The 25,576-nt window shown below is 55.9% G+C and overlaps 11 protein-coding genes across 11 annotated transcripts; 6 read left to right on the top strand and 5 right to left on the bottom strand.

The window, feature by feature from the left end:
• Window positions 1–520: 520 nt before the first annotated feature.
• Window positions 521–5,344, top strand: UV8b_01367 (uncharacterized protein; the record flags this gene model as incomplete). Its single annotated transcript, XM_043138865.1, has 2 exons — window positions 521–1,203; window positions 1,288–5,344. The coding sequence occupies 2 exons, from the start codon at window positions 521–523 to the stop codon at window positions 5,342–5,344; spliced, it is 4,740 nt and encodes a 1,579-aa protein (XP_042994799.1).
• A 560-nt stretch (window positions 5,345–5,904) lies between these two features.
• UV8b_01366 (uncharacterized protein) lies at window positions 5,905–6,315 on the top strand (the record flags this gene model as incomplete). Its single annotated transcript, XM_043138864.1, has 1 exon — window positions 5,905–6,315. The coding sequence occupies one exon, from the start codon at window positions 5,905–5,907 to the stop codon at window positions 6,313–6,315; it is 411 nt and encodes a 136-aa protein (XP_042994798.1).
• A 304-nt stretch (window positions 6,316–6,619) lies between these two features.
• Window positions 6,620–8,610, bottom strand: UV8b_01365 (uncharacterized protein; the record flags this gene model as incomplete). The annotated part of the gene is made up of 5 exons (XM_043138863.1): window positions 6,620–6,744; window positions 6,824–7,539; window positions 7,635–7,703; window positions 7,828–8,296; window positions 8,385–8,610. The coding sequence occupies 5 exons, from the start codon at window positions 8,608–8,610 to the stop codon at window positions 6,620–6,622; spliced, it is 1,605 nt and encodes a 534-aa protein (XP_042994797.1).
• A 1,005-nt stretch (window positions 8,611–9,615) lies between these two features.
• On the top strand, window positions 9,616–11,318 carry UV8b_01364 (uncharacterized protein; the record flags this gene model as incomplete). Its single annotated transcript, XM_043138862.1, has 4 exons — window positions 9,616–9,669; window positions 9,798–9,887; window positions 9,999–11,148; window positions 11,275–11,318. The coding sequence occupies 4 exons, from the start codon at window positions 9,616–9,618 to the stop codon at window positions 11,316–11,318; spliced, it is 1,338 nt and encodes a 445-aa protein (XP_042994796.1).
• Window positions 11,319–12,371: 1,053 nt separating this feature from the next.
• UV8b_01363 (uncharacterized protein) lies at window positions 12,372–13,550 on the top strand (the record flags this gene model as incomplete). Its single annotated transcript, XM_043138861.1, has 3 exons — window positions 12,372–12,558; window positions 12,669–13,353; window positions 13,439–13,550. 3 exons carry the CDS (start codon window positions 12,372–12,374, stop codon window positions 13,548–13,550), a joined length of 984 nt encoding a protein of 327 aa, XP_042994795.1.
• A 289-nt stretch (window positions 13,551–13,839) lies between these two features.
• Window positions 13,840–14,759, bottom strand: UV8b_01362 (uncharacterized protein; the record flags this gene model as incomplete). The annotated part of the gene is made up of 3 exons (XM_043138860.1): window positions 13,840–14,046; window positions 14,181–14,544; window positions 14,626–14,759. The coding sequence occupies 3 exons, from the start codon at window positions 14,757–14,759 to the stop codon at window positions 13,840–13,842; spliced, it is 705 nt and encodes a 234-aa protein (XP_042994794.1).
• A 583-nt stretch (window positions 14,760–15,342) lies between these two features.
• On the top strand, window positions 15,343–17,613 carry UV8b_01361 (uncharacterized protein; the record flags this gene model as incomplete). Its single annotated transcript, XM_043138859.1, has 1 exon — window positions 15,343–17,613. One exon carries the CDS (start codon window positions 15,343–15,345, stop codon window positions 17,611–17,613), a length of 2,271 nt encoding a protein of 756 aa, XP_042994793.1.
• A 468-nt stretch (window positions 17,614–18,081) lies between these two features.
• UV8b_01360 (uncharacterized protein) lies at window positions 18,082–18,714 on the bottom strand (the record flags this gene model as incomplete). The annotated part of the gene is made up of 3 exons (XM_043138858.1): window positions 18,082–18,106; window positions 18,207–18,510; window positions 18,687–18,714. The coding sequence occupies 3 exons, from the start codon at window positions 18,712–18,714 to the stop codon at window positions 18,082–18,084; spliced, it is 357 nt and encodes a 118-aa protein (XP_042994792.1).
• A 723-nt stretch (window positions 18,715–19,437) lies between these two features.
• Window positions 19,438–20,300, top strand: UV8b_01359 (uncharacterized protein; the record flags this gene model as incomplete). Its single annotated transcript, XM_043138857.1, has 2 exons — window positions 19,438–19,779; window positions 19,908–20,300. 2 exons carry the CDS (start codon window positions 19,438–19,440, stop codon window positions 20,298–20,300), a joined length of 735 nt encoding a protein of 244 aa, XP_042994791.1.
• A 177-nt stretch (window positions 20,301–20,477) lies between these two features.
• UV8b_01358 (uncharacterized protein) lies at window positions 20,478–21,725 on the bottom strand (the record flags this gene model as incomplete). Its single annotated transcript, XM_043138856.1, has 2 exons — window positions 20,478–21,110; window positions 21,234–21,725. 2 exons carry the CDS (start codon window positions 21,723–21,725, stop codon window positions 20,478–20,480), a joined length of 1,125 nt encoding a protein of 374 aa, XP_042994790.1.
• An 802-nt stretch (window positions 21,726–22,527) lies between these two features.
• Window positions 22,528–24,570, bottom strand: UV8b_01357 (uncharacterized protein; the record flags this gene model as incomplete). Its single annotated transcript, XM_043138855.1, has 3 exons — window positions 22,528–23,831; window positions 23,988–24,035; window positions 24,519–24,570. The coding sequence occupies 3 exons, from the start codon at window positions 24,568–24,570 to the stop codon at window positions 22,528–22,530; spliced, it is 1,404 nt and encodes a 467-aa protein (XP_042994789.1).
• Between the last annotated feature and the right edge of the window lie 1,006 nt (window positions 24,571–25,576).

Genomic DNA, 25,576 nt, shown 5'->3' with positions numbered 1-25,576 from the left:
CTGACGCGCACAGTCACAGGCACGCGAAACATCGTACTACAGAACCTTGGCCAGGAGTGGCTTACTTCATACTTGTATGGCCTCGACGAGCCAAATTCCCGTGCCGCTTTACTTTCTTCTCCCCAACAATCGCCGCACGACCCATCAGACGACCCATCAGACGACCCATCAGACGACCCATCAGACAATCTTTGTGTGGATTGGCCAAATCAACTTGTCCAGATAATCCCCGCCGGCTAAGCCTTTCTACTACCGCGAGGAAAACAAAATCTCTCATCTGTCAAGCACTCGATCCGTGTTTCCGTCCTTCCGTGACAGAGTGAGTGTGCCTGCCGCGCTTATCCTCCGCGAAAAGACATCGAGGACACTTTGAAAGGCACTCGGATTTCTCGCCAGCCCCTCTCTCCGGCCGCCCCAAATCACACCTTTAAAGAAGCCGTGATCCTCAGTGACTCACAGCGAGGTGTCGTTTCAAGCGCCCGGAGTTGCGCCCGACTTGGCACCATAGTCGCCCCTGCCCATGAGTCATCTATTGTGGAAATACTACTGGGAAAATGATGTCGACAGGTTTCGACGTCTGCTGGCACCGACTTGTCCCCTTCCCCAGCTGGTCACGAGAAGCCCATGCGGAGGAGCAAGCAGCGGTGCACTTCCAGGCTCGAGCCCTGGAGCTGCGTCCTCGTCTCCCCGAACGACCCCGAAATCGCGCAAGGCATCGGCGCATGCGCCAGGAGGCTTCTTGAGCAATAAACTCAAGGACGGTGGAGCCAGCCTTAGCCGCAGCGAAATCAACAGCCGCGACCATGCCGGCCTGACGCTTCTCCTTCGCGCCGCCTCATCAACCCACCCGAGCGCCAAGGATTTTGTTGAAGCCCTCCTCAACCATCCTGCAGTCGACCTCCATGTCCAAGATCCAGAGAGCGGCTGGAACGCCCTCCACCGATCGCTTTATTCGGGCAACGTCTCCATTGCTCGAATGCTCCTCGCAAAAGAGCGCATCGATCTGACCAGCCATACCAGCAGCCAGTCTGCAGTTGGAAAAGTAGGACAGCTTATCAAAACCAAGGACCATGAGGGAAACAGCCCCTTTGATGTTTATAATTCCACCATCGCTGCGCGGTCTCTCAAAGGAACTGATACAGCTAAGCGATTTGATGACGAGTCTGACTACGAAGACCGTGACGACTGTGAATTCGCCAACTTGTACGACTCCATCCTTATTCCTGTCTTCGGCGTGTGAATCGCGACCATGAATTGACTTTTTTTTTTTCTTCTTTTCTCATGTAGGACTGCCAACATCGCGTCTGGTGTCGTTCCAACGGTCAGCGGACACGAATTTTACATGTTTGGAAGTAATAAGAATTTGTCTCTTGGGGTTGGTGATGAGAACGACCGCCAGTATCCAGAACGAATCACCCTTCAGCGTTCCGACAAGCTGATGTCCCGCTTCTACGAGATGTACTTGGCTGATCGAGGCATCGAGTTGCCCTCTACGCCGCCCGCCCTTTACGATATACCCACGCTTATTAGATGCCCTCCGCTGATCATTCGGGATGTCGCCATGTCGAAACTGCACACCGCCGTCTTGACAGATGATCCAGTGTCCAATCTGTACATTTGCGGCGTCGGCCGTGGGGGAAGACTCGGCTTGGGTGACGAGAATTCGCAGTTCAAGTTTGTGCCTGTCGAGGGACCCTTTGAGGACCGCAAAATCCATCGGGTTGCGCTTGGACAGAATCACTCCATGGCTGTCACGGAAGACGGGGAATTGTGGACGTGGGGCCTCAATTCTGACTGCCAGTTGGGTTATGCGCTGCCGCCCTTGATGAGATTGGACGAGGAGCCAATGAGTCTGGCTCCGCGACAGGTCTTTGGCCCCTTGAAGAAGGAACTCGTACAAGGTGTGGCTGCTTCTTCCGTCCATTCTGTCGCTCACACGGCGTCGTCTCTCTACTGCTGGGGTCGTAACCTCGGCCAGCTGGCGCTCATGGACGCAGACTCTAGGTCGCTGGATGTTCAACCCACACCGCGAAAGGTTGCTGCGTCCTTGCTATCGACCCCCATAGAAATGGTTTCGGCCATTGACAAGGCCACTACATGCTTGCTGGGAAATCACACAGTCTGGGTCTTCACCAACTACGGGTATAACCTGGTTAAGTTTCCTTATCCTGACGTGTTTCGTAACCACAATCTCTCGGCCACCTCGTGCTCCTCTCGTCAACACAGCAAATCGAGACACTGCAATATCAAGTCTGTCGCGTCGGGCGGCGACACGATTGCTGCGGTCACAGCTCGTGGAGACCTCTTCACCATGCAGCTGAACAACAAGCTGGAGAATCACCAGGCCGCTGGCTCCACAACAAACCCCGTCAAGATCAAAAGCGCGTTGACGCAGCCAAAACGCGTTTGGGATTCGCGCAAGGACGGCGTTGCTTGCGTGAGTGTGGGCGAATGCGGCTCCGTCATCATATGTACTCAGACAGGAGCCGTTTGGAAGCGAGTGAAGCGCGCCAAAGGCAAGATTGCGTCGTCGTCGAATCCTGCCGACAGCAAAAAGAAGGACTTCAAGTTTGAACGTGTTCCGTACATAACGGATTGCGTTGCAGTCCGCAGCTCAACGTTTGGCGCGTTCGGCGCTATTCGCAAGGATAGTAGAGTCATGTCCACTGATATCGGTATAACGGCTCCGTCTCTCTGGGACGACATCGGCTCTCTGCTGTGCTTGAACGACTTTGAAGCGTCCACCCTCGCCCCGGACGGTGCTTTGGGGAGCGGCTGGAATGCCGCCATCGCACGAGAACAACCCGGTTCAGTTCCACATGAAATCTTGAGGTCATTCGACGTCGAACAAGACCTTCTGCAATGGATATCAGAAAACTCTCCGCGGTTTCACGAACTCAACATGGAGGTCAGAACATCGTTGAATCCAGATCTCAAACTTCCAGTTCACGGCTGGCTGTTGGCAGGCCGGAGCCGCGTCCTTCGCGAGGCACTTGCGGAATACAGAATCAAGGGATGCACCGATGCTCATCCAGACGCCATCTCAATCGAGCGAGCCGGAAACAGGGCTCTTGTCACATTTGTCGGCATTGACATCTACACCTTGCTAAACATCATTGTGTATACGTACACGGACGCCATAGTTCCCGTTTGGCGATACATGCGGGAAGCGCCGTCGCTCGCACATCGATTCCGCCAAGTCAGATTGGAGTTGATGAAGCTTGGAACGAGGTTAGAGATGCCGAAACTCGAAGCAGCAGCTCGGTTGCAAGCCGGCGTAGAGCCGTCATTGGACGTCAACTTGCGGGACGCCGTCGCAGACCCAGCGTTCTTTGACGATGCCGACGTGGTCATTGAGCTGGATGGAGATTGCATTCTAGCTCACAGTCAACTGATTTGCCAGCGTTGCCCTTTCTTTGAGGGCATGTTTCGCGGACGATCCCAGGGGCAGTGGCTGGCATGCCGCCGCGACCCGTCGCTTCAACCGGAGCCAGAGCTGGTGCGAGCCCATCTCGAGCACATCGCCCCCGAGACATTCCATTACGTCATGGAGTACTTGTACACAGACGCGGGGGTGGGGATATTCGATGATGTCTGCACGGGCAGTCTGGACGAGTTCTCGGAGCTTGTTCTCGATGTGATGGGTGTGGCGAACGAGCTCATGTTGGATCGGCTGTCCGAGATTTGCCAGTGCCTTGTGGGCAAGTTTGTCACAACGAGGAATGTCGCCAACCTCTTGAACGAAATCAGCCCTTGCTCAGTGACCAAGTTCAGGGATGTGGGACTGGAGTACGTCTGCCTACAGCTGGAGACGATGCTTGAAAACAGCCATCTGGACGGCTTGGAGGATGATCTTTTGGAGGAGCTCGATCAAGTCGTGCGGAACAACCAGCTTGCCCGTTTCCCGATTGTCCGCAGCGGGCGTGCCGAGCTGCTTCTCCACGAGCGGTATCCAGACCTGGCTCTCGACGTCGAGGAGGAGCGTCGACGCAGAGCCAGGGAGATGGCTTTCAGGCACTCTCAAAGGGAAGAGGACAAGAAGACGGCTGGTTCGTACAAGACCCGGTTTGGGAGTCTGGATGAGATCGCCGCATCCACCCCGGACAAGCATCGCCGCAAATCCAAAGCCAGCCGCAACGAGCCCTTCAGCCCCACCATACGACCCCGGGACTCGCATCCCGACCTGATATTCAACATGGATGACGACGAACGTCCCAGGACGGCTGCCTCGATCCCGCAGGAAACACTGGCTACCGGAAGCGGTGGCAACGAAAGCAACCTGGACAGCATGCCCACCCGATTGCCGGAACGTTTGCGCGCCGTCGGGTCAAGCTCGCACATGACGCCGGGGGGGCAGCCAAGCCGCGGTCGAGACTCGCCTCGTCCCTTTCAAGGGCCGGGTGGCGATCAGCGTGTCCAGGCCATCAGCCAGCCTTCGCCGACCGCTCCGCCGGCAAGGGCCAGCAACGGTCCATGGGCGTCCTCGGCAATGCCCCCCCTGAAGCTGGACTTGAAGAATATCATGCAGGAGGCTTCCTCTTCGACATCTGCTCTCACTGCCGGCCTAGCATCCCAAGCCGACAAGCTCGCCGCATCAAACAGGCCGCAGGCAAAGATGTCGCAGAAACTACGCAAAAGACAGCAGATGCTGCTGCAGGCGGAAGCCCAGGCTGCTGCCGAGAAGGAAAAGGCGACCGCGGCACCGTGGGAAACGGTCGATTCCGCTGCTCGGCCGGCGCCTTGGAGAGCCGCAACCGCAGCCCCAGCCCCAGCCCCAGCCGCGTCAGCAAAGGCGTCCCTGAAGGGCGCGATCCAGCCTTGCCGCGGAGAGACGGCACTCTTTGCGAAACCACTCGTTGCGGCGGAAGCCAATGCCCAGGTTTCAAAACGGAGAACAGCCTCCCCAGACACGCGCTTCTCAGGCCAAGGGCGAGCGAACAGTTTGCCCGTCGAGCCCAACGGCCCGTCGTCATCGCCGTCGCCATCGCCATCGCAGCCAAAGGGCAAACGGCCGCCCCTGGTACCACATTCAAGGTCGTATATCAAACCAGAGCCCAAGGTTGAAGAAGCAGCCCTCGGAAGAAGCAGCATGGCCGACATCATCGGGCAGCAGAAGCTGGAGCAGCTACGTGTCAAGGAAGCCGTGGCCAAGAGATCCCTGCAGGAGATCCAGGAAGAGCAGGCGTTTCAGGAGTGGTGGGACCAAGAGAGCCGCCGAACACAGGAGGAGGAGGCGGGAAGGCTGGCTCGAGCAAAGGACAAGGACCAAGCCGCTGCCAATCGACGCGGAAGAAAAGGGAGAGGAAGAAGGCCGATGGCGAGGGCACGTTCTGGGAGCGGTTGACGGCGCAGGAGGGGGCCGACAAGCGGGAGGCTGGCATGACTTGTTTCGTCCAAGACGACGGGGGTTGCCAGGCCAAGGAGGCGAAAGCAGATGATGATGGACGGCGGGGGTCTTTCTTTTGCTGGAACCACGGAAAGACACTTGGGGTTTAATCCGGAACATTGGAGCGGTTTCTTCCCTTTCTTCTTCGGGCGTCTGAGGGGCATAACTCGGGTGGGTTGTTTTGGTGGGCGGGGCTCTTTTTTTTTGGTGGTTACTTTCAGCATCGGATATCCATTGATTCACATGGACACAGAGATGAGGGTTGGCGCTGCTCACCACCACCACCACCATGAATCGTGAGCAAGCCGCAGCGTCGTCAGGTCACGTGGCTTGGCGTTTTCCTCGCGTCCCGTCTCCACGAGCCTATGCATGAGTCATCCGCGTCCTTTGAGCGAATGCCTCTTTCCGCTCCCCCGCCTCCACCCTCCCCTCTCTCTCTCAAACTTCATCTTGCTTGCCAATTCTTCCGCCCCGAACGCGAAAATAACAAGACGCGCACGAAACGCATACAAAACGTAATGGCCGTCCCTGCCGCACGGCGAGGATCCCCGCAGCCCACCAGCGCGGACGTGCGCGCCCAGCTGGAGCGCATCGCCCGCTCCAACCGCACCGACTTTGAGAAGCGCGTGTGGGCGGCGCTGTGCCGCATCCCCGCCGGCCGGGTGACCACGTACGGCCTGCTGGCCAGGTACTTGGGGTCGTCGCCCAGGGCGGTGGGCAACGCCCTGCGCCGGAACCCGTTCGCGCCCGAGGTGCCGTGCCATCGGGTCGTCGCGACGGGCATGACGCTGGGGGGGTTCAAGGGGAAATGGCCGCGGGGGGGGGAGGGCATCACGCTGGATGAGAAGAGGAGCCTCTTGGCGGGCGAGGGGATACAGTTTGACGACAGGGGGAGAGTTGCGAGCTGTCCCTGGAGCGGGTGGTCATGAGGGTGCTGGTGTCGGCTTTTCTTTTCTTTTTCTTTTTTTATTTATTTATTTTCTTTTTTTATTTATTTATTTTCTTTTTTTTTTTTGCGGCTGGGTGGGCATGTTTGATGATGGCTTCCCGGCTTGTCATGTGGGGAGGCGTACCGGGAGAGAAGGGGGAAGGGGATGGGTTGGCGAGTTGGGAATCGGTCGGGCGCCTAAGAATGGATGAATGGATGGATGGATGGCTGTTTCAAACATGACAAAACTGAGCCAGCATTGTGGCGTTTTAAAGAGATCTGCATTCGGTACGAGTTGGTCAGCACTAAGCTTCAAAAAAGGCTATAGGAACATCGAGCGCTGGGGTCCCGATGATGTCTGCCCGAAGTGTCTGGGCATGCCAGTCCCCCCTGTACTCCAGCCTCTCGAAGCGCTGAGCAAGCCGAGCCACTGCACGGGTTCTGGGGTCAGTACGGAGAGCCGAAACGAGCGGGGAGGGTCAAGTGTCAAAGGACGTCGCAATACGCACAGCAGAAGGCCATCTCGGTGAGAGCAAAGTTCTGGCCGAGGCAGGTCCTGGGCCCCCCGTGGAAGGGTAGATAGGTCCACGGGGCTGGAGACCAGTGATCCCAGCGATCGGGAGTGAAGACGGCGGGATCGGCAAAGGTCCGCGACACCTGGGGGTAGAGGTCCTTCCTGGCGTGCATCCCCATGGTGTTGATGGTCACCGTGTCTCCCTTGAGAAGAACGACGTCGGGCTGACCCGGGGCTCCGGGGATGGTGGTGTCTTCCAGCGCTTGACGCATGTTGATGGGGATCGCGGGGTGGAGCCGCAGGGTTTCGTTGAGAATGTTCTTGACGTGCTTCATGTTTTTCAACGTCTCGTATGTGGGCATGCCTCGGGGCCCCAGCTCGCGCAGAACCTCGGATCGCAGTCGTGCCCAGGGGCCCGGTGCGTGAGACAGTTCGTACATGGCCCAGGACAGCGTGGCCGCTGTAGTGTCCCTCCCTGCGAGAAGAACAGACATGATCTCGTCGCGGATGACCTTTGGGTCTCGCGACACTTGAGCGATGCTGTGGAGCAGAGAGCACTGCGCGCCAGCCTGACAAGAAGACTCTTTGACTTGCTGCTGCGGCGGCGGCGGCGGCGATGCGATGGTCCTCTGGATCACCGGCTCGATGAATTCCTCAATCCGTCTGATTGCGCGGTAATAGTCCCCCTTTGGTATCAACGGCGCAACTGGGCTGAAGACGTCAGAAGAATCCTTCGGGACGGCCAACCTCTGGCAAAACCATCGTGATGACGAGAAGCACGGATCCGGGATGGAGTAACAACATACTTTAGAACAAATATGTACATTTGGATCCTCTGGGCAACTGCCATGGCCTCTGCAACTTCGTGATCTGGACTACAACGGCAACTTGTTGGATTTATTTCCACGAGGCATTATTCGTCCCCCCCCCCCCTCCCCTCCCATTCACCCCATTGGGGTTTCAGACAGGGGCTTGAAATGAGAGACGAGAGAGACGCACCTGCTTAGACTGTTTACGTTTTCTCCCAGGAGAAACTCGGTCGTGGTGTCCAAGGCCCATCTGTAAAAATAATCCTTCATGTTCACGGTGGTTCCCGAAGGCGGCAACACCGACAGCAGCTTGTTGGTGCAGTTGTCAAAAATGGCCATGTTCCTCAACCTGGCCTTGACAAACATGGGTCTGATGATGCTTCGGCTCCGGTGCCACCGCTGGCCATCCGTGGCAAAGATGCCGTTGCCGAGAAACGGGCGCCACAGCCGATGCCACTGGGGGCCGTGGCCGAAGTTCTTGAAGTTTGTGGCCAGGATGCTTCTGATTTGCTCGGGTTCTCTCGTCAGGATGACTCTCTTGCTGCCAGTCAGGCTGAATTCGGCGTAATGATGCCCTGTCCGGTCCAGCGTTTCGATGCACCAGTCGACAAGGCGGTTGTTATACTGATGCTTGGCAATGCCGACGTACAGTCTGGTTGCTGCGAGGCCCACGGTTACCTTCAACCAGCCCCCGAAAAGGAGATCCAAGGGGAGGGGGGGGGAAGAGTATGTTTGTCAAATGCTCACCCGAAATCAAGTTGCGAGCCAATACCGGCGCCCGCGCACCACCGGTAAGCCGGATTCGATCATCAACCGCTCTATGTCTTGTCCATATGAGAGCAAAGATGGAAACGACGACGCCGAGAGCTCCGAGGCCAGCAGATATCGACCAATTGGGAATGGGAAGAGCCATCATCTGGAAGACGGCGTGCGTATCTATGCTACACGAAATGTCGAAATGCATATGCTTCATTCGGTTTCTGTCTTGTCTTTTCGCCAAAACGGACCACGACGGTTACCGTGCCGGGACTGTGCCTTGAACCAAGGACGTAGGATGTAGGAGATGATTCGGCCTCTCACTCGAGAGAGACAGAGGAGGCCAAAGTGGATCGCAAGCTGCATGATGAAAGCTCACCAGAGCTCAGGTAAAATGGGCTGTTCTCGTGTCTATAAAGGGTCTGCGGCACCCTGAGCAGGAGACGAGGTCCTACTTGCAAAGCATCATCAGCCACAGACCACCCGGACCTCCGGGCACGTCTTCAAGCGGCATCGCTTCGCGTCGACTGTAAGACACCGGGGGAAAACGTTGGCATGCAGAGCTGGCCCAAACGTCTCAGACCTCAGCGGAGGCCATTTTCATTTCTGGCGGTTGAAAGTGGCTGTCACTGGCTGATGTACGAGCTTCTACTCTTGTGACGGCGCCTTTGGATTGGACATTTTCCGAAGTCGGATGCGGGGGGTTCCCGAAGCTGGGGGGGGGGGGGGGGAGGACGGGGGGGGGTGGATTTCCTGAGTCCTGGACGACGACAATCTCGGGGTTTCATAAGTGCCCCCGGTTGCTCGGGCATCAGCGGACGCAGGAGCCGGGAAGCCATTGCAACGGCACGGAATTTGCAACGAGAGTGCGCCATGCGAATGGAAGCAACGCGGGCAAGCAAAAGAGCAAAGAAAGGACAGACGGAACGGAGTGTCACCTCCGCGCAACTCTGTGCTACCCGGTACCTGGCACTAGGCACGTCCCACTCCTTATCGACGAGACGGGGGCGGCAGTACTATTCTCCGTCCTCTCCTCGGCGGAACTCGGGTCCCTGAATCGCAACGCCGGTTTTCACCTCCGAGAGCCTGCTTTTGGGGTGTCGGAAAGCCACCTGCCGCTACCCCGTTACCCATCTTGTTCCCTCCGCATTCGCTGCGACTCCTTTTGCCTTTTTTTTTTGTGTGTCCCGGTCCAGCTGGAAGCCGCCATCTTCCTGTAAATATGTTCAACGTCGGCCGTAGCCGCGCCTTGGCTTCGGCCCTGAACGCTTCCAAGGTTCGTCAATCTCGCATTAGCTGACGATTCTGTCTTCTTCCCTTCACCTCCCCGATACGGGCCGTCCTCCATGGCTTCATCAAATCTGCTAACACAGTGTGTCGCGATGTCGACCCAACGGGCTCCAGATCAATCCCTCCGTCAGACTCCCCGGCCTCGCTCAACAGAAGAGGGCGCTGAGCATCCATGAATATCTTTCGGCCGACCTCTTGCGAAAGGTAAAGGGAAAACCTTGACCACCACCGCGACCGAGTGCATCCTTGTCCAATGACATTGCACTTGCCCACCTTTTTACTTCCTTCACTGACGACCGGGTGGTGCCCTCATAGTATGGCGTAGGCGTTCCCAAAGGCGCCGTTGCCAAAACTGCCGAAGGGGCCAAGGCGGTTGCCAAGGAGATTGGCACCGAGGACATGGTCATCAAGGCTCAGGTTCTGGCTGGTGGGCGTGGAAAGGGCACGTTCGACAACGGTCTCAAGGGAGGCGTTCGCGTCATCTACTCTCCTCACGAGGCCGAGATGTTTGCTCAGCAAATGATTGGACACAAGCTCGTCACCAAGCAGACCGGCGCCGGCGGCCGTCTCTGCAATGCCGTCTACATTTGCGAGCGCAAGTTTGCTCGTCGCGAGTTCTACCTGGCCATCCTGATGGACCGTGCCACCCAAGCTCCCGTCATCGTGTCTTCCTCCCAGGGCGGCATGGACATCGAGACGGTTGCCAAGGAGAGCCCGGACGCCATCAACACGACGTACATCGACATCAATACCGGGGTCACTGACCAGATTGCTCGTGGCATTGCTACCAAGCTGGGCTTCAGCGAGCAATGCGTCGAGGATGCCAAGGACACCATCCAGAAGCTGTACAAGATCTTCATTGAACGCGACTCCACCCAGATCGAGATCAACCCGCTTTCCGAGACCAATGACCACCAGGTCCTTTGCATGGATGCCAAGTTTGGCTTCGACGACAATGCCGAGTTCCGTCAAAAGGAAATCTTTGAGTGGCGCGACACCACGCAGGAAGATCCCGACGAGGTTCGTGCTGCCCAGTCCGGCCTCAACTTCATCAAGCTCGACGGTGATATTGGCTGCCTTGTCAACGGTGCCGGCCTCGCCATGGCCACCATGGACATTATCAAGTTGAATGGCGGTCAACCCGCCAACTTCCTCGACGTCGGAGGTGGTGCCACCCCGGCCGCTATCCAGGAGGCCTTTGAGCTGATCACGAGCGATCCCAAGGTCACAGCCATCTTTGTCAACATTTTTGGTGGAATTGTGCGCTGCGACCACATTGCCACCGGCCTGATCAAGACGGTGGAAAACCTCAACCTCAAGATTCCCATCATTGCTCGTCTGCAAGGCACCAACGTGGAGCAGGCCCACAAGTTGATCAATGAGTCGGGCATGAAGATTTTCTCCATCGATGACCTTCAGACCGCTGCCGAGAAGTCTGTTCAACTGTCAAAGGTTGTCAAAATGGGTAAGTCTTTTTTCTTTTTTCCTTTTTTTTTTTTTTTTTTTTTTTTTTTTTTTTTGTTTTTCCCCGAGTGACGTACGTTGAGGAGACGCCTGTGGCATTGCTGACGTTGAGGGCTTTCCTTTGCAGCTCGCGACATTGATGTCGGTGTCGAGTTTTCGCTGGGCATTTAAGGAATGGGGCATAGCAAAGCATATTAGGGAGTGCATATTGGGGGGACTGGGAACAGATGAAGGCCGTGTACTATTCTAGAAGTTGGGATGTTGCAGCAAGCTTGCCTTGGACGGCGGCATTGTGTATCGTCGATGTATTGTGCAGTCAGCGTTTCGTGAACGGATAGAATCGAATCGGGTGTTTCGCATTTTCATTTCCCCTTTTCCTTTTCCCGTCGTGATTACCTAACTGGCGTGTTTCGGCGAGGAATCGCGGATGAACAAACGAAAAAAAGACTCCTGGAGGCAAGCCACTACAGCCGTGCTGAGATGTGACTTGGATGCAGCCAAGTCGGGCCTGTCGCAGCATGTCCGCCTCGGACTGGTTTGTTTGTTGGCCTGTTGGTGACTCGGGACTTGAAAGAGAATGCGGCATTCGTTTCGTATCCGTACATGGCGCAGAATGTCTAGGTGTGAACCCCTCCCCCTTCCCCCAACATTGGAAACCAGCCCAGGCAGCCATGCTCACCAGTTGACGCTTGTTGGTCAAGACTCAATGGTACTGCCCACCGCCAATTGCCCCCTGTTCCCGGGTTTCTCCCAGTACTGGCGTCGGCTGGGAAGATAGGGCTGCTGAAGAGAAACAAGTCCTCAGTGATTGCCGTGACACGGACGGCTTCGTTTCCGAGTCGAGCCATGGGTGATAGGGCAGATGTGACTGACGACTGCAGATCCCGTCCGGGTGGAACCCCAGCAACCGACAACCGGCCAGGGAAAATCACACCCCCCGGCTAACAACCCTTTCGTAACCAAGGTGCTGAGAAGAAACACGTCTTTGTCGTTTGCTTGGTGGAGGACGAGGTCTGGTCATCCAAGTACAAACTCCCCGCACTCCGTTACGCCGCACGTCTTTCTCTCCCTCACGGCCGTGCCTCTGACGTCACTGCGCCGTCCGTGACGGAAAGCCATGGCCCAGGCAGGAGCTACCACATTCTGCCGCCTACCTTATCCAACCTCCCGGCATCTAGCACCCTCATCATTCAATATCCCATCGCAGTCTGCACCGGCGCTGACATGTCTCCGTCCATCGACGTCGAGATGCTCAAAGCCCTCGGGCTGCAAGACCAAGACGCCAGAATCAGTTCCCATGCGAGTTCGCAATTCTCCTCCACCTTTAAGCTCACGACCACCACGGACGGCGAACCCAGGAATTACTTTGTAAAAATCGGCACCGGAAAAGACGCTGCCGTCATGTTCAAAGGTACGGAGAAGCCAAATAAACACAGATCGGGGAGGAAGGGCAAGAAAAAACTGTACCTCATACCTTATCCAGCAAAGCTGGACGCCCCGTCTTACGTGGCAAATCCTTAGGAGAATATGCATCCTTGCAGGCGATTCACGACGTGGTTCCAAACTTTTGCCCTAAACCACACGCACATGGATCTTTGTCTACGGGAGACAAACACTTTCTCATGACCGATTTCTTGGACTTGGACTCAACCGCCCCAGGAGGATCTGGGCTATCCCTAGCAGCCAAGCTCGCCAAGCTGCACTCTACGCCCGCCCCCCCTCCGAAGCATGGGGATACGCCCATGTTTGGATTCCCAGTCTCTACGGCCTGCGGCAGAACCATCCAGGACAACTCGTGGACGTTGTCATGGGCAGACTTCTACGCCAACTACCGTCTGAGAGCCATTCTCAACGAGTGTATCAAAAACAAAGGTGACGATGCCGAACTCACCGAGTCCGTCGAAGCGACAGCAGGTAGGGTTGTTCCCCGCTTGATAGGTGACGGCACGGTAAAAGGGATAACGCCTGTGGTTGTCCATGGCGATTTATGGAGCGGGAATCATTCCAGAGCTCGGATTTCTGGGGAGCACGGGAGCGAAGAGGTTGTTTATGACCCGTCAGCAGTGTACGGGCATTCCGAGTATGAGCTGGGTATCATGAGAATGTTTGGAGGGTTCGGGCCAAGATTTTGGGAAGAGTATGAAGAAAGGGTCCCCAAGGCTGAGCCGCGAGAAGAGTGGGATGACAGAGTCTCCCTTTACGAGCTGTGAGTGGCGTGCATCCTTGGGCCCAAGTCTTTGTCGCGCAGCCAAGGCACTACTCACGGCAGCTTGATGCTGAATGGTTCGCAGATATCACCACCTCAATCACTATGCCATGTTTGGCGGGGTCTATCGAGGGTGGGCCATGTCCCTCATGGCCAGGCTAATTGCGAAGTACGGCACGCAGCAGGCCGTTTCATAGTTGCATTGTCACATGGTTGGGGGGAAGCGACTTTGAGTAGCTTGCATCGGAAGGCAAAATCCATCCACAAGATGGGAAAAGAAAGGGGGAAGCAAAAGGCACATATAAAACAAGAAGGCAAAAGTGCAAAAATACCAAATACCTAAATACAAAAAAAAAAAAACAAATCCCTCGTATATGTGCTCGCTGTAATCTAAAACTCCCTCCGGGTCTATGGAAAGCATCACGCAAGACAGAAAAAGCCGTCCTTGGCAAAGCCAACAATAACAACGTACCCTCGTAGAGCTACTTAGGCAGCCAACACTGGCTCCGGCTCTGACCTCTCGTGGCCCTCGGGCTCTTCCCCTATCCTTTGCGGTGGAGGTAGCTGCGCGTTTGGAACAGAAGGCAGGCTCCGTCTCTCCCCGGATATCTCTGCCTGCAGAGCAGCCAGCTCGTCTTCCACCTCCTCCTCGTCCTGGTTCGACATTTGTCCCCCCAACATGTCACTGACTTCCTGCATCGAACCAAGGCAGTCAGCGCTGCTCTCGACGGCAAGCAAGTAGGGTATACGCAATGACGGGAAACGGACACGCCTGGGGGGGCTTGGGGACTGGCGGAGGGTGCGGAGGAGCAGCTGCAGAAACTTACCTGTTGATATGCAATCGCATCCGCCGTCTCCCCCATGAGCTTCTCGACATTCTCCAAGCCTCCCATCTGAGCATGTATCTCTTTGAGCACCTTGGTGCCCTGCTGCAGCCCAAAGACGACATCCTTTTGTATCAGCGCGAATTCCACGTTGGACGTCAGCTTCTCCAACTGCTCGAGTTGCGCGTCCGCCTTGGCCAGCAGCGTCTCTTGGTATTTTTTCCGCCGCAGGGCCAGGAGCGCTCCCTTCTTGTCGCCCGTGGCGAGCATCTGCCTCGCCACATGCGTCTCCTTGTCGGTGAGGGCGGTGATGCGCCGCTGGTACTGGTGCAGCTTGTCCCGCTGGTTCTTCATGTCCAGAATCGCCCTGGTCACGGACGTCAGCGGGTTGCGACTTGAGCGAGGGGGAATGACCCCGTGCTCAACACAAGGGGAGGAAGCAGCGTACTTGTCTTGGGCGGTGACTTTGCTGGTGTTACCGCCCATGATGCAGATGCGCGCTGGGTTGGAACCAGCCGTCGAGGTGTTCGAGCAGTCGGGCAGTCGATGGGTGATGTGATGGATGGTTTTGTCGGGTCGCATGCCGGCCTGGCAGGGATGAGGTTGAGCGGTTCGTCATTTGAAGTTCACAAGTGGGGTTAACCGTTAGTTGACTGAGCTTCTTCACTTGTTCCGCGGTTTTGCTGGGGGGAGGGAGAGGGGGGATTGCAAAAGTCGATTTTCATCGGTACGGCAAAATGGACCATGGCGAGCTGCAGTTCTTTAGGTAGTTGTCACTCTCCACCCCGCAAGTCTTTCATCCCCGGACACGGCCAATCTTCTTTATCAAGTCCACGATTAACCCACGCATCCTTGGCCTTGCTGGATTGGCGAACCGACCGCAACCAAGGGGTCTGTTCCGTCCAGTCCTCCCCCGTCGAAGAAGAAAGCCGCTGTTATCGATAAGAGAGGTGGGGTAGAGCACCGCGATAAGGAAAAAAAAAAGATAGAGCGACATCAGAAAAAGTCCCCCCCAGAAAAAAAGGAATAAAAAAAAAGAGGGAAAAGAGGGCAAAGAGAAAGTCAGGCGTCGAGCCACATTCCGAGGCAGCTCTGCCTTCTCGTCACTCCCGACTGCGCCTTTCTATGCGTCCGACTGCCGGCGGGTGCGTGCGCCTCCTCAATCATGGCCCCTGGTCTGGCGAGACCCCGGCTGACTCTTCGCTCTCGGGTCGAGCGCGACGTCTACACCGTGCTCAAGCAACTCGAGGCTGCGTCCGGAGACGGCCGCCCCTTCAAGACCGTCGGCGCCGCCTACGATGCCATCCAACATTCCAACTCTAGCCTGAAGAGGCAGAAAAAGAGGCCGCTGGAAGATGCCATAGACCGCGTGCTCTTGTTCAGGAAGCAAGAGGCCGACGACTCGAGCGATTCCGAGGCCGCTCTCGACGAGGCTGAACCGACCAGGCAGGCCGATGGCCGCTTTCTCCTCAACCGGCAGATGACCAAGCTCTGGCATCAGCCGTCTCCCTCTAGCGCAGAGGCAACCTCAATGGAGCCGTCGCCGTCGAAGAAGCGTCGCGTTCAAGAGGAAGCAGACGAAGTGTGCAAGGAGCCCAGGACGGTCGATACGACGGTCAACGGCAACATTTCGGAAGGCGCTGCCACGTCGGCAGCATCAAAGAAGCAGCAGCAGCAGCAGCAGCAGCAGCAGCAGCAACCCAAAAAGGCTCAAAAACCGAGCAGATTCAGCTTGGAAAATCTGGACGAGCAGCTCCCTCTAGCCGGCCTCGGAGACGTGTACGACGTGCTTCTCAACATCGCGCAGGCCGCTCTCAAATTCGGCGACTACTACCAGAAGCATCTCGTCGACCGACGCCTGGCCATTACCGTGGCAGGACCCAACAAGATGGGCAAGAAGATGATGGTCAGAAACCTGGCCTCCACTTTGGCGGTGCCCCTCGTCTCCCTCAAGGACTGCTTTCTGGACGCCGACAAGATGGAGAAGAACGTGGTTGAAGCCTTTGACGCGGCCATAGCGCAGGCCCCCAGCGTCGTCTTCATCGAGAACGTCGACCACCACATGTCCGCGCCCGGCTCGCCGCAGCACAACGAACACCACTCAAGGGCTGTTCGCATCCTCGTGTCGCAAATGGAGCGCTTGCGAAGAATGCGCGACGACAATGTCAATGTCCTGGCCATCGCGACCACGTCCAAGCTGTCAAACGTCGATCCAGCCCTGTTTGATACGGACTTGTTCGAAGAGACGCTGGAGGTCAAGATACCCGACTACGAGGCGCGCAAGGACGTGTTGCGAGCCGTCACCGCAAGGTGGACGCTGGGCCAGGACGTGGATGTTGACGAAATCGCCAGGATCACGCACGGATACGTGCCGGGCGAACTGTTCCGCATAGCCACCGAGGCCGTCGATGCAGCCATACGCCGTCTCGGCGAAGGAGAAGATACGGAGCTGACCGGCTCTGCCAGGGACGCAGCCATCCGGGCAAGAGACCGGCAAGTCTTGTCCAAAAACTACACCAGGCTGCAGCCCCGAGCGGCAGCCTCCATGAACGACTTCGTCCACGTCATCAAGAAGTTTACGCCCTCTCTCCGCCGAGAGGGCTTCACCGTCATCCCCGACGTCACATGGGGCCAGGTCGGCGCCCTCGACGCAGCCCGCCAGCAGCTGCACCGGTCCATCATAGGGCCGATCAAGAGGCCCGAAATGTACGCCCGCTGGGGCCTCACGCAAAACGCCGGCGTGCTCCTCTGGGGGCCCCCGGGCTGCGGGAAGACCCTGGTGGCGCAAGCCGTCGCCAACGACGCCAACGCAAGCTTCATCCTCATCAACGGGCCGGAACTGCTGAACAAGTACGTCGGCGAGTCCGAGCGCGCTGTGCGAGAACTGTTCAGCCGGGCGCGGTCCTCGAAACCCTGCATACTCTTCTTCGACGAGATTGACTCCATCGTTCCTCCCCGCGCCAACTCGTCCACCGAGTCTGGTGCGCGCGTCGTCAACGCCCTCCTGACGGAGCTTGACGGCGCGCAAGACCGAAGCGGCGTCTACGTGATTGGGACGACCAACCGCCCCGAGATGATTGACGAGGCCATTCTCCGCCCGGGCCGGCTCGGCAACCAGATCTTCATCGACCTGCCGACCCCTCTCGAGAGGGTGGACATTCTCCGCGCCATCTACCGCACGCGAGTCCAGGGCCCGTCCGCGACGGCGATGGAGCAGCTTGCCGGGATTGCTCAGGACGCACGCTGCGACAACTTTAGCGGCGCCGACCTCAGCGCTCTGCACACCAAGGCGGCCGAGACTGCCATGGAGAGATGGATGCGAGACGAGACGACGAGCGAGGAGATTACGGGTGCGGACTGGGAGTATGCGCTGCAGCACACCAGGGCGAGCGTCAAAGACCCGGATTCGTATCGGGCTCGGAACCTGATGCTGTGATTCAAGCGCAATGGGCAGGCAGGCAGGCAGGGTGCGTGTGGTGTGGCAACAGGAAATGATTTCACGTTGTATTACTGAATGAGATACCCTCCCAGTTGCCAACTCGTAATTGGGACTTTGGACACCTGCCAACTTTGCATTGTCGTTATGGGGATGAGAGACCCCTGAGTATTAGCCGGCCACGTTGAAACACAAAACAACCTCGGTTGACTTGGGCAAGGCATGCAATCACGTGAGCAAAATAAGAGAAGGGCAAAAAAGGGGATGGGAAAAAAGATAGAAGCAAAAAAGACGCCATGACAAGGAAAAGAAAGCTGATGCGCTTAAAAAGAGGAGTGTGCATAACGGCCAAACCTGGCAGCACCAGGTAGTCCCTTCTAAAATATGTCTATTGTACACTTGTTGCGTTTCCCCAACGTCTATCAAACCCTCGATCATTCTCCATCATTATTACACGCATAAGAACTTTTAGCTGCTGGCCTTCTTCAGGTAGCTGTGGGGAGGGGAAGAAAAGTTAGCATTGTCTCCTGCCGGCTCAAGTAGCCCGGGGGGCAAAGAGGGCCCTCAGGTCGTAAGAGCAAGAGTACACGTACGCAATGAGATCCTTCCTGTCCTTCTCCTTCTTGAGGCCACCAAAGGCCATCTTGGTGCCGGGGATGTACTTCTTGGGGTTCTCGAGGTAGGCGAAGAGGGTGTCGTCGTCCCACGTGACGCCCTTTTGCTTGTTGGCATCCGTGTAGGCGTAGCCTTCGACCGAGCCCGTCTTGCGGCCGAAGAGGCCGTACAGAGCGGGCCCGATCTTGTTGCCGCCGTCCTTTTCGATGGTGTGGCACGACGCGCAGCGCGTCTTGAAGATGTCCTTGCCCTTGGTGTCGCTGCCTGCGCCTGCGCCTGCGCCTGCGCACTAGTCAGCACGCGTCCGCTTCGAGAGGCACCCGTCCGTCGCCGGCAAAAAGGCGTGGCGCGCCCGCCGCAGCGGGAGCAAGCAAGCGACCAGAGACGCTGGGTCGAAAAGGGAAAGCAAAGATGCTCGCGCGTGGGCATATGCGCAGGGGATAGGGTCCGAGACTTACCGCCCTTGCCGCCCTTGCCGCCAGCCATTGTGGAGTTTTGAGGGAAGAGGAAAAGAAGACGAAATAAGCAGAATGCGGGAGGTCAAGCAGCGCAAGGTGTGTCTTTGTGCCGTCTGGGGGAAAGAGGCAAAAATGAAATGTACAGAATATCCCAAAAAAGGGTATGTAAAAGAAAAAAGAAAAGCGAGGGATTGGTAGGTTATGGGGTTGGGAGATGAAGAGGGAGGAAGAGAATTGCTGGAAGCGGGAAAAAAAAAAAAATCATGACAGCATTGACAGGCAAGAAAAAACTTGGACTCCTGAAATCATCGAGGGCAACGTGGTTCCGCCACAGCCAAGGCCCGAGGCGCAGTCCAATCAGCACGCTTGAATTACGCAGTCCGTCCGCAGTCCGCACGACCCCGTCGCAGAACCCGGGTACGGGTAAAGTGCGCTGAATAAAATCCGCACATCTCGCCCCGGGTCGGCAAAAGCTCGGTCAAAGGAAAGGGAAAAAAAAAAAAAAAAAAAAAAAAAAACACCAAGTTCAGGCTCGTGCACTGGGGGGCCCGTGCGTGGGCTTGCAGGCCTGAGGACCCAAGGCTTCCACTTCTACCCCATCTCCGAAGCTGCCGTTGTGCAAAAGCAGACACAATCACAACCCAGACTCCTTGCAACACCAACCCCGTCAGCAGGCTTGGCACCGAAAGGCAAACCCCGAAAAAACCACAAACACATCCACGGGAAAGAAAAGAAGCCTCACCCGCCCGCTATGGCAACCAAAACAGTCATACCGCGGTTTCTGCTGCCGCTGCAAGGCCCGCTCTGGCGCGGCATCCGCATTCCGCCGTCACAAAACGTCCGCATCCGCTTCGCCTCCTCGTCTGACCAGCCTCCGAGGCCAATCGTCCTCGAGAAGCCCGCCAGGTTCAACCCCCCGTCCCACGGGTCCCGGCTCAAGCGCAACGCCGTGCCCAAGCACTACGGGCCGGAACTGACCGCGGCCGAAGTCGCTGCGCAGAACAAGAGGGAGTACCCCGGGTTGATGTCGCCCGAGGGAACTTGGTCCCATTGGTTCTGGAACAGCCGTCTTCTGCATACCTTTATCACAATGGTACGTGAAATTTGCCGCCACAGACGGGATGCCTCGTGGCGGAGTTTCTTGACAAATTTCGCTCGACTGGACGTTGGAACAAGTAGAAAACTTTCCCGTCATTGACACCACGTTGTTGAAAACACCAGGGAGCGCTGTTCGCCATGGCCATTTACACCTTCTTCATGAACTACGCCTACAACTCGCCCTTCAAGGAGCTCGTACCCCCCGTCTCCGATCTCTGGCACCACCCATCCTACTTCTTTGCCGCTTGGAAGAACGTCATTGCGCTGCACGAAAAGGACAAGGCCACGAAAGCCGCGGAGCATCGCACACGTCATCTCGACGACGTTGCCAAGCGCAGGTACTTCATGAAGGCTCACGGCATCGAGACCAAGGATCCAATTTCCATGGTGTTTGGCAAGGACGAGGAAAAGTCGGAGCAGGAGCTGGAGGCAGCTGCGCTGGGTAAAGAGCTGGCCACAAACGCCGAGACGGACGAGACGCCGGCACCGAAGAAAAAGTGGCTTGGCCTGTTTTGATTTCTTGGCAACATGATGTTGTGGGGTTGGCGTTGGGCTGATGATGAAAAAAAAAAAAAGCTTTTCGTCTTGTCCTTTGGGGGAAACAAGGGAAATCACACAGTCTCATCTAGAACTGCACATTGGGACCGAGTTGAGGTATTGCTGCATGTATGTATACATGAGGAGAGGTAGTTTTTACATCAAATCAACGCCCTCCAGAGCATTCAGTACTTGTTCCGCAACACCTCCCTTCTCAAGCACTACGTCCATGATGGCTTCCAAAACCGCAACCTTGGTCCCACCGATGGGGGCCTTCCAGACCCCTTCCGCAGACTCATCTTCCTTGCCTTGCTTCTGTTGCGTCACACCCGGTCCCGGTGCGGCTTGAGCCCCGTTCGTTGCCACATTGACAGAGTTGGGCACACCAGGCGGTGTCAACCTCGATGGAGGGTCGATGGTTCTCATGGACAGCAGGTGCAGGTCGCGCTTCGAATCCACATCCATGTCGCCCGCACCTCTGCGGCCCCCGTCTTCTGCTACGGAAATGGCCAACGCCGTCTCAGCCACGGCCAGCTCTTCCTTGGACGGGTCGAAAATGATGTTACCCCCTACCGCGATGACCAAAAGGGTGATGGGTGGTCGGCGGGAGCCAGCCGAGGTGCCGTCAGAAGGGTACAGAAAAGTCGACGACTCCCAGTCGTCGTCAAACAAGGGATCTTCGTCGCCCTCGGACTTGAGCCGTGGCAGTCGGGTGGCGAGCAGCGCAAGATGGGTTGTGAGAGATAGGAGCGGAAGCGGATATGACAAGGGCGGAGAGATGAGGAGGACCTGTGCAACATTCGGCAGGGAATTAGTCGTCAGGGCAGTTGATCGTGAGGCGGAAAACCATGATGACAAGAAGAAGAAGATGATGATGAAAGCAACAAGGCGGCGCAGAGAGTTTCCCCTTACATCTAGGTATAGCCTCCAGTGAAACCGCCGATTGATCCAGAGCTTCTTGGCAAACTCCCCATCCGCAAGCAGCGCCTCCCTCAGCATCTGGGCAAGGAACACCGTCGAGGCTTCGTCGTCCCTCTGGCCGGGTATCTCAATCGTCATCTCCAACCAGTCGCCCCTTGCCCTCGGCCCATCGCCTGCCGACTTGGTGGTGGTGGTGGTGGTGGTGGTGGTGGTGGTGGTGCTCGATCCGCTCCCTGCCTCTTGCCCGTCGTGCAGGCCCGGGGTCTTCTCGATCTCAGCCTTGACGCCCACGATGGCCTCGGTCCCGTCCGAGAAGCAAACCCGAGCGCTGCCGTTTGTGCCGGGGAGAATACCCGTCTCTGCAGTCAGCGGTCGAAACTGCGTCGGCGTGCGGCCATCAGGACGGACTGGTGGGGTCAGAGACAGAGAACTGTGCAGGTACGCCAGTTCGGCAGGCGAGAGAAGAGTCTGTTGAGTGGCCATGGCCCTGCCGCCGCCGAATGGGCCAATGCCGAATGACCGATTCTGAATGACCAATGCGTGGGTGGGAGGTTTTTTTCTCCTAAAATAAATAAAAAAAATTATCCAAGAGCGATAGAAGGCACCAGACGTCTTTTCCGGCTTGGAAGCAAAGGGTTCAATTTTCCCAAGGCGCAAAGCTGCAGGCCCGTGCTGATAAGATTAGGTACCTGTGTGGGAGCACGAGCCTGTACAGAGTACTGAGTACCTGCGGAGTACGGAGTACTTGACAGTTATGTCGACATGACGCATGTCGCAGGCACTGCGCGATGCGTTTCACCACGGCGGTCCAGTCCGTCTTCCTGTTTCGTGTTTCATTTTTGCACACTTGTGATAAATGTCCAGTCATCATTGTGTGTCATGTACTTTAATCTGGAAAGGGTGGTCTGCCGACAATGCCTGCTTCTATTCACTCAATCCAAGAGCCCTTGGTCAAGAAACAAGACGCATTCTACGGCAAAAGGTTGTGAGCGCCATGCATGCTCACCAGCACCCGAGTTCGACATGGGCAATGCCTTCAAATGTGAAAAGAAGAAGAAGAAGAAGAAACAACCCAAAGGACACGCACGGTGGGCAAGCATCGTCCACAGCTCCTTTGCCATTGGTCGGGCAGCGGCAGTTTTCGTATCCCCCTTCCGTTACGGAGTACACAGCAAAGGACCAAAAGACTGGTCAATTGACCAAGACTGGTCCTGGTCGTCAGTACGGCGTGGCTCAACATCACCCCGTCAGCGCGAGATTCGCACAATATTCTTCTCGTGAGAAATCAACGCGTCATGTCTAAGCAAATCGAGTCCATCAAATCTGGGCCAATGATCGATACCAGCTCTGCCACGGATGCTTTGATGCCAGGCCACTCTGTCATGGTTTGGGAGTCCCAGACCACTAGATCGGATGTCTCATAAAGAGGTCCTGTAGCCAAGGCTTTGACTGCTATGTGATCCAGGTCAACCTGCATCATCTCCGATAGAGATTTCATCCCGGGCATACCAGATTCGAAAAGCGAGCGCACGTCCTCATCGTCTCCGTCGTCGCAACCTTCGCCATCATTCACAGTCAGTTCGCGACAGTCGCCGACAGTCTGCTCATCGTTCGTGCTGCTTCCTCTTGGTTTTTTCGAGTCTCCCATTTCGTCATTGTTGACGTCTCTGCCGGGTGTGTTGGGTAGACGAGTTTCCCTCAACAGGGACAGGTTCAGAAAGGGGTGTCGGTCCAAGTAATCGAGTACGCTTGAATCTAGAGGTCCCCAGTCCAGGCTGTCAGGGTCCTGTATTTCCTGCGGAGAGTAGTCCATCTTGTACCTCATTTTGGGACAGTCGTGAATGTAAAACCCGGGATACCACCAGCGATACCCTGCTTCAGAGGCCAAGGCAATCTCACGCAACGCCCCAAGCTTACCCGGGGCATGTTTGTGGATACTTTCATGGTAAAGAAAGTAGACCGAACTGACACAGTCGGGGAGAAGGTCTAAAACGCCAATGGCAACTAGGACTCCATCCAGCCTGTAGCACTGGTGGTACGATCCTAGCTTCCTTTGGCGTCCATCTGCCGTCACCATAGTCTCGCGTCTCAGAGGTGAGCTGCAAAGGAAGCGCTTAAAGGCTTGCGGGCTCCTATCCTGGGGGGGGTCCTTGTGAACCACTCTTTGATAGTTATCATACACGTGATACTTCTCTTCCGTGAACTCGTCTTCTTCAAGAGTCACGTGGAACTTATGCTCTGGATTGGGGGGGAATTTCACCCTGTCATACTCTGCTTCATGAATTGTGTCGACTAGGGAGAAGTGATTGTCACGCTTCCTGGTATCCTCTCGCGATTTTGGGTGTAGACGGGCAGCTGCCTCCAAGTACGAGTTTCCGAGAACGAATTTGTTGAAGCGATTGACTGCATGACGCTGGTCTCTTTTGGCTCTGAAACGGCCGCTGTCAAGCCTAATCGTATAATGCGGGCAGCATGACCGCCTCTGATCTGGGCGATATAGCAGCTTGCCCGATCGACGCCAACATCGATCAAGAAGAGTTTGATAGAAGCTGGGACTCAGTGACGTCGCCTTTGCATAGTACGAGAAGCCTGTGCCACCAAGCCGTCAGTAATTAGTCGGTTGATCGGAGGCTTGAGACTATCAGCAGCGTTTTCGTCCGGTATAACAGACGCCTGCGCCTGCGCGTTCACTCTTTCAAATAGCCGAGCAACATCGAGTATAGTATGATTCACGTTTTGACTGACTCTGACTACGGGTGCCGCAGTAGCCACATCTCGAAGACTTTGCATATCCTGTGAACTGTCAGTAACCTGCGAGCTTCATTTGACCTATACAACGTCGTCACAGGATGTCAACACGGCAGCTTTTAGACATGGCGAGCAGCCAGGGTGCTATTCCATTCAAGACAGGCAAAAATAAAAAAGAAATACTGCTGCAGTGGATCCAGAGTAGAGGAAATTGCTCGCCCCAGCTCAGTCTTGGTTTTTTCTTCTTTTTTCTTCTTCTTCTTCTTCTTCTTCTTCTTCTTCTTCTTCTTCTTCTTCTTCTTCTTCTTCTTCTTCTTCTTCTTCTTCTTCTTCTTCTTCTTCTTCTTCTTCTTCTTCGGCAAATAGTATAGAACGGTGCGATGTGGCGATGCCATTCTTCCGAAATACCGCGAGTGGTGCTAGAGGGCGCGGTGCTTCCTACCAACAAGATATGGGACATGAGGCACGTGGAAGTCGGTGGAAGTGCTCGAGCTGATCTCTTAAAGAAGGCAACAAGTTCCAACTCACCGATTGGAGAAATATAGTTGTAGTCACTTGAGGCGCCTTCAGGGGTCTGCATGGTGCTAGCCGAGGGTTAAATTCCCTTGTGGATTCCAAGAAGAGGGGCGGGATAAGTCACTGCCGTAGGGGGGTAAAGAAAGGAAAAGAAGAAGAGAAAAGCCGGCTGGGCTGACGAAGCGTGTCTGCAAAAGCATTCAAGGAAGGCATGAGGTGGTGTTGTTGTGCTGTTGTGCTGGAGGCGCGCAGCAAGTTGAGCAATTCGACCCGGACTGGCCTGGTCTGGTCAACTAGCCTCTGCCGACTGATGCTCGTGCCACTGCCAGGCCCTCACTGATTACCTTACCTAAATGCCTGAAGAAACGAGAAGCTGCCTGTACTCGGTACATGTAGCGTTGATGGTAGGTACTCCTTACTCCGTACTTCCCTGTAGGAACCTGGCAACCCAAGGTGGTTGTGGTTCGAATTCGACCAGACATCTACCCTCCAAGGTGCCTTTTCCTTGTCTAACAAAAGGCAAAGAGCGGGTTTAAAGGGGTCTGGTAGGCGAAGCATTGTTGAAGAAACGATCAGGTTGGAGTTTGGTTTATTAGTAAAGTGCCGAGGCACTACCTTCATATCAGGTCGTGTAAATTATGTATGTACCTACCTCGTAGAAGTACCTCCACCTACCTCATAGTGCTGTGTATGCGGGGCTTTAATAAACCTCGATTCCTTTCCACAGCATCATCATTGGTTCCAGCTGCCATGAGATACATTCAATGACACAGGACATGAGCGATTTCAAGGGTAGAGATTTCTAGCGGATCAGGAAGCCAATGTCCGAATGCGTCATGTAAATTCTATCTTGCCGGATCTGGTTGCATGAGAGCTGCCCCTGTTTTCGGTCACCGTTACCCAATCTGTTTGGTTCGGCAGTTTACAGGACAGGACGTCTTCTCTTAGGTACCTCCAGCTTAGGTGCCTCCTAACCTACCCTAAAGACTGGAGAGTATGTTGGCATCCCTCCCTGGCATGGCCCGATGCCTTCCATGACTGCACCTGCACCCACCGTGGTCAACCATCTG

This window comes from Ustilaginoidea virens, chromosome 1, assembly GCF_000687475.1.
Source record: "Ustilaginoidea virens chromosome 1, complete sequence".
Classification (NCBI taxonomy): Eukaryota; Fungi; Ascomycota; class Sordariomycetes; order Hypocreales; family Clavicipitaceae; genus Ustilaginoidea; species Ustilaginoidea virens.
This window is presented reverse-complemented; position numbering and strand designations above follow the sequence as displayed.